This window comes from Dermacentor albipictus, chromosome 1 (genome assembly GCF_038994185.2).
Source record: "Dermacentor albipictus isolate Rhodes 1998 colony chromosome 1, USDA_Dalb.pri_finalv2, whole genome shotgun sequence".
Taxonomy (NCBI): domain Eukaryota; kingdom Metazoa; phylum Arthropoda; class Arachnida; order Ixodida; family Ixodidae; genus Dermacentor; species Dermacentor albipictus.
The window spans coordinates 321792872-321806089 of NC_091821.1; the positions used below are offsets into that span (position 1 = coordinate 321792872).

The window sequence follows — 13218 nt, forward strand, 5'->3', positions numbered from 1 at the left end:
AATGGTGATAGGTGAGCATGATAGCGATTATATGCCGGCATAAGTGGAAGGTAGACGACAAATGCGGCCATAATTGGGAAAAGTATTTTGTTTATCAAGTCAATGTTCCTGCAATTCTTGTTTTCCAAAGTGTTAGAGTATTCCTGCAATAATAGCTCCGTGTTTTCGTGGTTTCCTGTCCAACTGCTTTGGTATTTAACCCGTCAAAATAAAACCAATTGGATTGAAAATTAAACGACGCTTTCACACATGATACGTGGTTCAGCATGTTGTCGTAGCCATGTGTGTGCCTTTGGTTTTCGTAGCATACAATAAAGTACAAGTGTCTAATAATATAGCAAGTGCAATTTTAAGCAATAATTATGTTGTACTTAATAACAACCAACATACGTACAGTAATCTTATAGACCACATTCGAAGTACCAAGATTTTACCGCTAGGCCTTGTCACTTAATGGTTCTTGAGTCTTTCTTCGCGAATTTAATATTATACTTCCTACTTATATTGCAAGCAGCATGCTGGACTCTATTCCTATAAATAATTGTGGTTTCATTTCCACCAGCATCTCACAACACATTCAGACCAGTTGTCAGTCCCTTTAACCACAGAAAAGCCATGTATCCTTGTAACCTCCTTCAGTGCAGGTTACCTACCATCTACGCTCATTTTTTGTGAAAGTTGCAAGGGACTGGAATGGCCTGCCTGCCAACGCCACAGACCACTCCAATGCACATGAATTCAAGGCTATTCTCGAATCACTGTTTACTTAAACTCAGCCCATGCTCCATGTAACAACCCACCTCTCTGGGACCTTTGAGGTATAAGTGAAATGAAATGAAATGCAGTACTATTTTAAGAAATCTTGTGCGAGTCAAGTTGTAAATGCATCACAAACAAACAATCCGGAACAGCGCAAGTGTGAAGCAGCCCACCTGAAAGGGAGATGACATCCCATACAATCAGCTTCAATTCTGTGCAAGTTGTGAGCAGGTGTGAGGAGGCGCCTTGACCAAAAGAAAGTTCCCTGAAGGTATAGATCAACATTTTCGAAATTGTAAACACTGATTGAAAATGAGAAGAGCAGAAGCAATTGCAGTGCGTTTTGGGTGGAAAGTTGACTCATTTTGTACAAAACTTAACAAATCTGATTCCCGATAAATAAAACATTTCATACGAGAGGTGCTACAAACAACCTTTGTTAACTTGAACTCTGATATCTCGAAATATCGGTAAAGTCAAAATTTTTGCCTGGCTAGGTGTCAACTCTATGTATTTTTCAACATTTATGTATGTGTTTGCACCGTACTCCAGGCGCTTCGAAATCTCAACTGCGGAAATGTCAGGAGAAAGTCACTACCCAGAGGTTTCCATACATTGTGAGCAGTTGCGATATCGCCAAAAAGTGACAATACTGCAAGCTTGTAGGGAATGCCAGCTTCATTCTATGCCACTCTTATCATCCGTAGTTCACAGCTGCATGCAATCTCATTGATAATGTGGGCGCAGTGTTGTACTGACCCCCTCACGAAACTCAATACAGTCAAAACCAGTGATAACGAAATCCCATGACAACGAAGTGCTCACGACAACAAACTATTTTCTTATCCCCAGCGAACGCCCGTAAGATTCAATGCATTTCATACCTCTTGATAACTAAATGTCGCTGTACTACAATCCTGTATCAACAAAATTTGCCGGAATGTAACCCCGCATATGAACTACTTGCACAAGGCTAGCAGACTCCAAAATGTGCTCAAGTGTGGTTGCTTTGCATTAAAATTGCGCAAAATACCACCACATTACACTTGCATGAGTGCTGCTATTTTTGTTTACAAAAACAACAAAGCACCAGAAGCGATCGCCTGCACTGGCAACAAGCCATGGCCGTCATCTTGTTTGTTGATCACCTGTTTGAAGCAACCAACACACATTTTGCTACTGCCATGTGACAACAGCTTTGCACACAGTGCAGTGCGTAATGTGCGCCTCGGTGAGAAAACTGCAGCAAAAACAAAAAATTCAACGTCACACGGACGTGGAATTGTTTATGATGCTTGAGATGGTGTTAGCAGCATGGAGTGCCACGCATGGGGCCGTGATTGAGTGATCGTCCGGAAATACCCATCTCTTGCTTCAAGAATGCTGCTTTTGGTTCCACTCGACATGCATCGCTTGTTGATTCAGCGCTGGAAGTCGATTTGCACGAAGGGGCCGTAATCTCGATCGATTTCCTTCGAGTACATGAGATACGATCCCTTTCCCGCTTGGCACTGGACATGTCAGCACCTACAGGTGACAGCGTGCGCTGGAGAAACGCTGCTGCATACTTGGAGCACTGTTTCTCTGCGTCAGCTGAGTTATGCAAACTCTCCCAAAAGTGATTGTATCTCCAATTGACCGAGAATACTGCTCCATGGCAGTGCTGCCACTGTTGATAGATGCATGCGGCACACTTTGTACTGTCGGAAATGTGGTTCTATATCCTCGATCAGGCTTGTCAAAGTACAATGGAATTCTGACAGCAAAGTTTCGTTCTGCGACACATTACCTATCTGTGCTGTCTTATTTTGCAACAATGAAATTTTTGCGAAAGCGAATTTTTTTCGTGGTCCCCATTGATTTTGTTATTGCGAGGTTCAACTGTAAATTGGAGAAAGTACAAATGACCTCCGCAACATACCTGCACACTTGTGTGCAGTCTGGCACCAACAAATGGCCCAAAAATCAACTACATTGACTCTATTCAAGGTGCGGCTGCATCGAGTGTTTGCTATGTTTTTGGAATTTTTTAATGTAACAATTTCAGGGTGGTGACTTTGTAGCGCTGCCTTTCTGATGCAGTTTCTTATCTCACTTTGTCAGTGGTAATAGTGGCACTCCGACCGGGTTATCAGAGGGATAAGCCAGCTGAGAACAGTGGATGAAAGAGTAGCATGATGAAAGCGAGAGGCATGGCTACAAAAACGTAGCCTTGGGGCAGTCTTCCCGGTCAATTACATTTTTTGAGTACGAGCAATATCACAATATCTCACAAGACTAGGCTTTGGGCACGTCGGTGCCTATGTGCAACAGCGTTTGCTTGGCTCTGTGCGAGGATTCTTTAGATCGTAAATGCCCGATGTTTAGGGCGCCGAGTTGCACATCTCACAAAAGTGATGCACTGAAAATATTACTTCTGATACAGACTATGCTCATTACAACAGACCCGCGTACAACAGATTTTCGGATATAAAAGACCATATTTCAGCCTTAGTTTATTCTACCTATTTTATTAATGTAACGAATTTTGCTTTTAATAAACCGGACTACAACGGACTATGGCTACAGCGGACGAAATTAGAGGCAAATTTTGTCTAAATTGGGTATATAAAACAGACTTTTGCTGTGTCGACACGGGCTGGCAGCTGACTTGGGAGGGTCAGCCGATGATCTTGTTCATGAGGGAGGGAGGAAAGCCGGGCGGGAGCGCACCGTCTATCGCACGCGAGGCATGGGAGGGAGGCCAGGAAAAGAAAAGGGGAGGGGTTCTACTCTCGTGGCTGCTGTTAATGGCGCGGCTGCATGGCCGCCGTATCGTGGAAAGCAATCTGTGATATGAACAAAGTGCGCCCAGCGCTGGTAGCTTTGTATGTGCTGTGGTTTTGACATTACATTCGCGTTGAAGCTTGAGACAGCACGAAGGTCAATTCGTCTGCTGCTGCCGTGCTTATCTTGCTTAATTTGCTATTGCAATCAATGCTTTGCCTTGCAGGAGAAACTGCGACTTTTCTTGTTTGTCTCTCTTTCTTTTTTTTCTCTGGGCATTCGTTATTTACTCTTTGTGATAAAATTGTTAGACATCACAACGAAAGTTTCGGAACTGAGGCGTCTCGGATATTATGAACGTCGGATAAAATAGACGTTTTTCCTTGGCTTATCAGTGTCCTTTATAACGAGAGTCGACTGTATATTGAGCTTTTGCAATAAACTTAGCAGATACTGGCACCTATATTGAAAGGCTCCATGTGGACTATGCACAGGTAGGAGCTTATATATATTTTTTAATTTGCTTATCTCGAAAGTCCGCTTATTTCTAAATTTTTGCCAGTTCATAGAACTTCGAGTTAATGAGCTTTTGCTGTAAATATGTTCGGCATATGTTGCGATGAGGCCGATAGGCCTTAGAACTTCAAGTTTCTCCTGTTGGAACACTTTTTGAAATATTTCAACTTGGAAGAACTTCTTGAAATCTCACTACAGTAAACGTCCAATTTTTCAGACTTCCTAGGCATTGCAAGAACAAAGAAAATATATATAGATTCATGCTCTTTACTATTCCCAAGGGTTCAAATTGCTACAGGCACATCCGAAATAGCTCTGAAGGCCTGCCAGTACACTTATTGGGCGTATTGATGCTCGTATTGCAACACGAGATGGCGGGTGCAAGCGTTTGAGGGTCAAAGATGTAAATATACAGACCCACAAACAAGTACCAAATGCTCGATGCCGTGTAATTACAACGCCATCTGTATGTTAGAAAAATTTCCAAATTTTTTCACTCTCTTTTGCCCAGTAAGTGCTGCCACTTTGTGAGGATACAAGAAATTTGTTTCTTTTCCGCTCCATAATCTCTTGATTTTAATTCTACGGCTTGTTTACGCCATTGCATCAGCGACTGCTTATGCCTCCACATGTGTGCTGCAGTTAGTTCTTCGTGTACACATTGTTTTTACGAGAACGCCTGAACTGTCCGCTCAGTGTCGACGGCGAGCTGTGGCTGCCTGCGGATGAGCATGAACAAGTGGTTTGTAGAGAACGTTGAGGCAACTAGGCCTAGCATTGTCGCGGCGGCTATGGTTGCCAGTGGATCGGCGTGCGAGAGCGATGGTGGAGATGCTGCTAGGCTGCAAGACAATCAAAATGGCGTTTGTGGTGGCAGCAGCGTTGATGAATTCTATTTCGGAAGTGCGGTCATGGCAAAAAGTCAGGAAAATTGGACGGCGAAGGGTTTTAGTGTCCGAAATGTCCGACGTTCTTGCCCATTCGCTTTATGGGGCATGTGGTGGTGCCATGAAGGCTGCCAAATTATCAGGCATCTGTCAGAAAAATCAGTCATTGACTGTATATGCTGTACAGAGGAGCTCAACTGGAGAACAGAACGGTGAAGTGCGGTTGGCCTTCCACAGTGGTGCAGCCAGCAAAATGCAGCCAAATACATGCACCACAGAGTGGCTTAATTAATGTCAGAGCAAAAAAAGTGAAAGCCATGAATGAATGCCTTCCAGTGCATTGTAGAAGAAAGTTGAAACCACTGCTCCAGGTCGGCAGCTGTTGAGCAGTACATATAAACATAGTCTCTGGTAGTCCATTTGAAATGAAAGCAATGTGTATTTCATTGGTGTTATGAGTGAATGAAGGTTGTATTTTGTAATTATTCCTTTTAATCAATTCTCTCTTATTTTTATTATTATCCATTGTGCCAAGTGGCCAATCCAAGTGTTTAAGTGATAGCAGCAGAAGCAGGGGCAAATGAGCCAATGATGAAAGGTGGAACGAGTGAGGAAAGAAAGGAGGGCGGGGGGGGGGGGGGGCAGAGTAGTTACAAGTTACAACATGGAGCTTGTGGCACTTACGTGATATTGGATAAGCATCGTGGGTGTGCCAGCACAGCTCTCATGGCACAGTCCTCAGACCAGAGGGTTGCTGCTCGGCCAAAGCTGACTGCCAACAATGAGCCATCTTGGGAGATGGAGCCCTTGCCAGCAACAACGCCTCGAAAGACCCCTGAACCGATGCAGTTCCACGAGCTCACGTGCACTATCCACAAAGGAAAGCATCACAGTCAGTCGGTACAATGCAGCAAAACCGCAGAAGTGCACCAAGATAAACAGTATTCTCCATACCAGTACCCTGCCTGTTCAACTACTGATTGGTTCTTTCGTGGAATTTTTATGTCCTAAAGCAACACTTGGGCTATGAGACACACTGTAGTGAGGAAGGGCTCCAGATTAATTTTGACCACATGCATATAAACATAATGAGAGTATACATTAATACATAATGAGTATACAGTCAAACTTTGTTAATTGAACCCTCATTAATTTGGACTCGTTTTCTGGTCCCAGCAGGCCTGTATGCATTATTTGATAGCATTAAACTCTTTTTAATCTGGACATAATTGGCCACAAACCAGTTAATTTGGACAACCATCAGAGCGCCGCAAATGTGCGACCCGAAAGAGTAAAAGCGGCGCTAGCGCCCAACCAAAATGGAGTCCACATCACCATAGTCATCAACGGAAGCCATATAGGAGCAAACAGGAAAAAACATTTCCTGCCTCTTTGTGCCTTTATACACAGCCTTTATTCTTGTATTACCAACGCACATAACAGCGCGTGTTTTCAGAACTGAGCATTCACCATTGACGAGTGTGTCGATAGTCACCGTGGTTTCGTCCGCAGCGGCTATGGCAAAAAGTAATTTCATTTTGATTCAGTGCGTCTTGGCCCCCAACCCCCTTGAAAAGAAAGTTTATAAATTTACTATCTTCCTCTGTTATAGAGACAAATTAATGATTGCTTTTAACATCTGTTAATATAACTATTATTATTAATAGCCCACAAACCTATACTTCAATGTACATGCTTCCATTTAGTATGAACTTGGTGCGGCCAATTTTTTCTCTCCTGAAAGTCTACAAATTTACATAGGGGCCCCAAGCTTTAAAGATTGCCTCAAGATAGGTACGTCGCAAGTGGAGTCTCCACCTTGCCAACCTATTTGGCATGAGGCACCAAACTATCCATGCATTTTCAACAACTCCATGCAGTAGAGCAAAAGCTATGGGTTGTATCCGGCAACCAGAATAAAGGCTCCTCCATTGTTCGCCTCTGATTGTCCTCTGTGGGACGATGACTGAATGAAAGCTTCGCAGAAGGATCAGTCGCGCACGATGGGCAAGTCCCCTTCTTCTCAGAACACACAGCCGGCTCTCATCACATCTATTGCTTACTGACCAATCAACAGCTTTTACTCTAGTGGCATCATGCATATGACTCTGCTAGCATCACAATGTGCAAAGAAAAGAACGGAAAAGCCTGGAGAGTAGCACAGGATTGTCTTTTTTCATTTGTGGCATCCCCTTGGCACATTGATTTGCCATGTTTGCCAAGGATGATTGTGAAAGTACGTAGTCTGTACAGCCAACATCTGATTGTTCAGACTTCCTAGGGGCCATGAAAACATCTGAAATATTGGGCAGTGAAAAAAAGAAATATAATAATAAATGTCTTTTACTGCCCCTAAGGGCTCAAACCACCACAGTCACACGTGAAATAGGTCTGAAGGCTTGCCAGTAAACTTATTAGGCGTATCAGTGCTCATACTGTGACAGGAGACAGCAGGTGCATGCGTGTATGAGGAATATATTCTGTGTTCCATAATAGTGGCCACTTTGCACTCTTGGTAAGCTTCATCACAATACACTGCGTATCCTTGACAAATTAACACCACTGCGTTTCAGCAAAGCTGACTTTTAGGAACTGGCATTAAGCAATGCTTGCAATACTTTTCATGCTTTGATGCTAATGGTGAGGGTGGAAAAGTTGGCACCATTGCCAACAGCCGCGAACATCAAAGCCAGCTAGGTCTCATGTTGCCGCAGTAGCTGCAGCTGCCAGCGGATCGCCATGCAAGTGTGCTGGTTTGAGGATGCGAGATATTCAAAATGGTGGCGGTGGTGGCTTCGATTAATGCCATTTCACACATGCAGTCACGGCAAAAAGTCTGTAAATTCAGATGCCGAAGGGTTTCAGTGTTAGAAATTTCAGAAGTGCATAGACATTGGCTCTATGGCGTACATAGCTGCACCACAAAGGTGTCTGAATTATCGGGCATGAGTGAAAAATGGGTTGTTGACAATACATGGTGCACACGTTTACTTAAAATGCGTCCAAATTGTCACATGCACCAATAGTTTGGAGTTCACCACACAACAGCGTGGGTCTGACACCTATTCCAGTCACTCTGCTACAAGATAAAGTGGAGCTCACCTTTGCTCTGTGAAGCAGCTGCTGGTCCATCAGGAACTGCTACCTCATCCTGTGGTGCCCAAAGACGAAACTTGCGGTCACTAGCGGTTGTGAGCGCAAGGAAGGTGCCACTACTGCTGCCTCTGTCTGGCATGTGTAGTTGCAAGTCATTGAGGAAGCCGTTGTGTGGTGCATAGACACTCGTGTCCAGGACAAAGCTGTCAAGGGTGAACAGGGGTGGAGGAACAGGCTTCACGTAAGCACTGTGATATTGTAACAGGTGTGTACTGTGTTCAATGTTCCCGTTAAATGAGAGTAAAGGCAATAACACTCACTGTTTCAGAATAGCAGTAAACCCTTACAGTCTGAATGAAATAGGTTTGCACAGTGCATGTATAAAGACATACGTGCATAGACAAGCACACATAGAAAGATTAACAGAAATCAAATTGCAATGCAGCAGCAAAAAATCTGGTTGCAAAAAAAAAGCACCCACTAATAAAAAAGAAAGCAAATTAGAGAAAATTATAACCACAGAAAACTAGAGACAAATGCCCTGGACTAATGTACAGCAATGTGTGAGAGGCAAATTAAGGTTTAGGTGGAAAAGGAATGTACAGGGACAGCAGAAGAATTTGTTACCCTGTGGCTGCACTAAGTTGGGAGAGAATTAATTCTTTGAGAGCAACATTTAGTAGACTTTCAATAATTCAAACTTGAAGGGACCTCATGATTTTGCTTAATTATATGATCAGGTGTTTAAATTATTAGAAGCACTTAAGAATATAACTCGGGACAGCATAACAGCTCATATTTTGTGATCGAGCGTTTAACACCATTAAGGACGAGACATATTGCTATGTGTCTTGAAAGGGACTGGCGACGTTTATTGAGGGCAGCTGGCTCCTGGAGAAAACGGTGGAGAACCCTGGCTATCAAGCAGGGTGTTTAGCACGCGCTCCTTGCCGCCTCTTCTCTTGCACTGTACACACTACTGCAGGTGACATCTCTCCCTCCTTTCTTGGAAAGAGCATTGGCTCGATGCTCAAGAAGTGAAAAAATTAAAAAAAAAAACAAAGCACGCTTAAGGCTTCTTACTGCATAGAACACAGTAAGAGCTACAGGAAAGACAAAAGCACAGCAGTAGTGAAGCATGATGTGCAGTCTCAAGAAACAGAGAGGTAATCACATTAGCTGCAAATGGGACTGTAAATATAAAAATTTATAAATATAGAAAAAGAAAATATAAAAAAAGAAAACATGCAAGGCATGGTTTCATGTGTATGACATTATGTCAGGGCTAGGTGGCGGTCAATGTTGTGTTTGTGATGCAGTGTCCAGTATGACTCCCAGGGTTCGTACAAGCTATACAGAAAAAAATTCAAGGATATTCAAGGACTTTTAAGGCCCTTCTAGGATGTTTTCACGAACCTACTATGAAACTGTATTTCGCAGTTTTGCAACACAACAGTATTTTCACAAAAATAAGTATTTTTATTGCATTCAATGTGGAATAACATATCTATCAAGACGTACCAAGGAAAGTTCAAGAGACCTCCTGAAGCTTTGCCTCAATGTCTCTGTTCAGTTTTAACAATTGCACAGTCTTAGCCTTTGCCACTTTTCTCATGGAATTTGATATGATTATGTAAGTGAGGTTATTGGCTGCTTCCGCCTTTTCAGCATAGTCATCTGTGGATGCAGTCAGGTCGCTAACGGCTGCTTCCAGTATCTTCCTTTTTTTTTATTGAGACTGTCAAGCTGGTCCTCAGCACAGCGCTTTTTTGACTGCTTGACACATTCTTGTTCCTGCCTTTTCTGGGCTTCCAAGTAAGCACTATAATGATGCCTTGCAGCTGATACGGCCATCCTCAAATCTTTTTGTGATGACAATGTTAAAGATGCCACCTGCTTTTTCCACTGCATCGCACACAATTTGTCGCGAGATGTAAGAGAGGCCTTTCAAGTTCTCTACAGAGATCTGTCGGTTTATGCTAAAGCCTCTTTCGACAGTTGCCTGACCATGGCTTAGCACAAGCAAAGATTTTACAACTTTCCACAGCTCTGCATAAGAAGCATTGAACTGCAAAAGTTCACTAAAAAAGGTAACCAGACTGGTGGCTTTCTCGAAAAGTCGCAGTTGATGTCTTTCTTGTAAAAGCTCCATGTACTCTGCAAGTACAGAGTTTCGATGCTGATCTGTCAGCCTCCCTGCTGCAATGAGTGCTTCCAATACTTTCTTGAAGCCTGCCAAGCACTCATTAGGCATGCAGCACATTTGCCGAGGGTCAAGTGAGGAAAGACCTTAAACCACTGGGAACCTCAAAGGGCTCTTCTAAAGGACCTTCTTCGTCACTGCAGCTAGGAACTGCTTACACTCCATCTTGAACTGAAATATATCTTGTGCACTTGCATTGCACTTCACGATTTGTACGACTGTGTGACCAATGTCCACTTTTTCCAATGGTGTATGATTCTTTGGGCCCTCTATATCAATTTGCAGCAGGCCAGTGAGCCCCGTCGCTGAAGACAACATCGAACACTTGATAAATTTTGTCATTCACTTTCTGACTATCGTCTCCAAGTCTCTCGCCAGAAGAAATAACATCGGTTTGTCTGTTTGGTATTCCATTAGGAATGGCTTCAGTGTGGCAGCAACACTAAGAGCAAAGTTAAGCTTTGCCACTACTAATGTGTCCCGAATGAATTCAACAATGTTCTGAAAAGACACACACTTCGGCAGACTCACTTGCTTCTTCCTTGCGGATTCCTTAAACTTCTGCACATCACTCCAGATTTCCAGAGCTCTTTCGACGACAGTTACATTCTCAACCCAGTGATGGGCAACATATTGCAGAGGAAATACTGCCTTACCAGTGATTGCTGAAAAATCATGCCTCCTTGCTGGGGCATTCTCAAACAGTGCACTCAGACCGGACAAAAGGGTGTCGAGTCCCCGCTTGCTCGCTATGACGACTGCCTTGTAGGCATTGTGCACAGTGTGGAGGCTACAAGTACCCAAGTCAAGACAGTGGAATTGAAAGTTTTCCTGCAGGTGAGATTGCAGCATCTTGAGGAACTTGAGGTTCACGATGGGTCCGTCCATTGAGATTTGAAGAATCTTCGCCAGTGGCAACGGTTCTAGTGCACTCAAAAGTTGGTCTTGAATATCCTCAGCTGTTGTGTGATCCATGAAAACAGATGTGTAGTACTTAGTTATCACCTTTTTGGACGAGTCCCAAAATCTTATGTGCATGTCCATTTGCTTCTCTTGCAGGCACTCGTTAGCAGACTCATCAAAAAGTACAACATAGTTTTCGCACTGCTCTATATCTCGTTGCAGCTAAGATAGAAAAGAAGGTCTGAGGCCATGGCAGGTCATGTAAGCACATTTCTTCTCACCATATGAGAAGCCTTTAGCGATCTCGCTATCAGGAAACATGCGCTTAAACAACTCGCCTGTTTCCGACGACAATCTGTAGGAGCAGTGGGATGTGACTAACATCAGCGTCCATAAAATTTCTGCATCCATCACCAGCTCGTTTACCTTGCACGCACTGTTGATGTCAGGTGACTGCGACAGAGTATCTACGGGTTGCGCGCTCGCGCTAGCGCAAAAATACTCGTGCACTGAACCTGCTGCTGCTCTCTTCATACAGGCGCTGTGCTATGCGCTCTTCAACTGGCTTTTCAGTGCAGACTCGCCCATGGCAACCAGGTCCAAGCACTTCCCACATGGTTTGCATTTTGCTTGATGTGGATTCGTTGCATCCAGTGCCACCCAATCTTTGTAAGCGCTGTTACTGAGCCACGTGCTTTGAAATTTACACTTTCCAGGCATTTCTGTGCATTGCGGGATTGCTGCAGTCACACACAGAGAACTGTCTGAATGCACGGCTGCCCAAAGAGTCAAACGTCAATGTACGCAAATGCAACGCAAAACCACGAGATGCCGAACCAACGGCCGGTGATGTCGATGGCGATGGGCTTCCTGCAATGGTCAGGTGGCGCAGCGATCAGCTCGGTCGTCAGCGCCACCGTGTCAGTTGTGCAAAACACCGACGCGGCCACTGCTACGGAGGCATGCTTTGGCGGCGCTCATTTGTAACCTGTCGGACGTTCTAAATTGCGGTTTTAAGGCAATCAAAAACATCGAGGCCCATTTTGGAACACCGAGGCTTAAGAAAGGACGTCAAAGGACGTCAGCGAGGTGCTGACGTTGCTGAGCGTTTTTGACAGGTAAGTTGGCGATCTTACACTATTTCGGTTAGGCAGTACTACCATTCGGTATGCACTTTTTCCGAGCTCTGGCAAACTACGGTTTAACGAGGTGTCACTATAATTCAGTATACAACTTTCGCCCACTCACTTCTGGAGGGTGTGGTCAAAGCGCCAGAACTTCAGGCGAGTCTCGGGGCCCAAGCTATCATCAGCCCAGTGCTCAACGGTGACCAGCCAGTCACCAGCAAGGGCAGCAAGGACCACCTCTGTGTTGATGATGCCACCCTCCCGCTCCTGGGTCATGTAGTTCTGACCCACCACGTCCAGCTGCAAGAGATAACAATCATTTATTCGTAGCAACTTGTCTTATTGCAAGACAATTTAAATCACTTTGCATGTTTTAAATTTTGTGCACGATTTCATTCTGTCTGTCGAGAATTGATTCGCACAACATATTTTTTGTATCTACAGTATCATTAGTAATGGGACAACAGTGAAAAAGGCTAAAATTTAAAGATCTTTTCAGTAAACTTTATCGTGTCTGAAAGAGTGGACTCCACAAAAATCTTCAATACTTAGGAACAAAGAGATTGACTAATGTGCACTGTACTAAGACAATACCTTGCAATTTAAGAAGTTTGCATACAACGTGGCTGTCAGGTCAACTACTGAACTGTCCCCAAATTCCGAGGCAAAGTATAAAGGAAAATTAAGGGTGTGCGAATAGAGTCAAACCCACTTAAAATGATACCGGTTTTAACAATATATTGGTTAGAACAATGAGAAGCTGCTGCATGGTGTCAACTCCTGTATGTTTTCTCTGGTGAAATGACTTGCCTACAATGCCCACATGCCACATTATCGGTTATGAAGATGAAGTCTGGCTACTGGGCATCCACACCCAAACATAATGGAATGCAAGATCCCTGGAAAAAAAAAAAAAGAAAGCAATTCGAGCCACTGCATGCCGCCATGGCGGCATAAGCGG

General features: G+C 43.9%; 1 protein-coding gene across 1 annotated transcript in view; it reads right to left on the reverse strand.

The window, feature by feature from the left end:
• l(2)05287 (WD repeat-containing protein l(2)05287) overlaps positions 1 to 13218 on the reverse strand; it is a 74608-nt gene that overhangs the window by 19373 nt on the left and 42017 nt on the right. Inside the window, exons 10-13 of the mRNA XM_065453133.2 lie at positions 12379 to 12557; positions 8031 to 8227; positions 5613 to 5796; positions 933 to 1024 (exon numbers count right to left, since the gene is read on the reverse strand). Coding sequence (XP_065309205.2) covers positions 933 to 1024; positions 5613 to 5796; positions 8031 to 8227; positions 12379 to 12557 — 652 coding nt within the window. The remainder of the gene's footprint in view (positions 1 to 932; positions 1025 to 5612; positions 5797 to 8030; positions 8228 to 12378; positions 12558 to 13218) is intronic.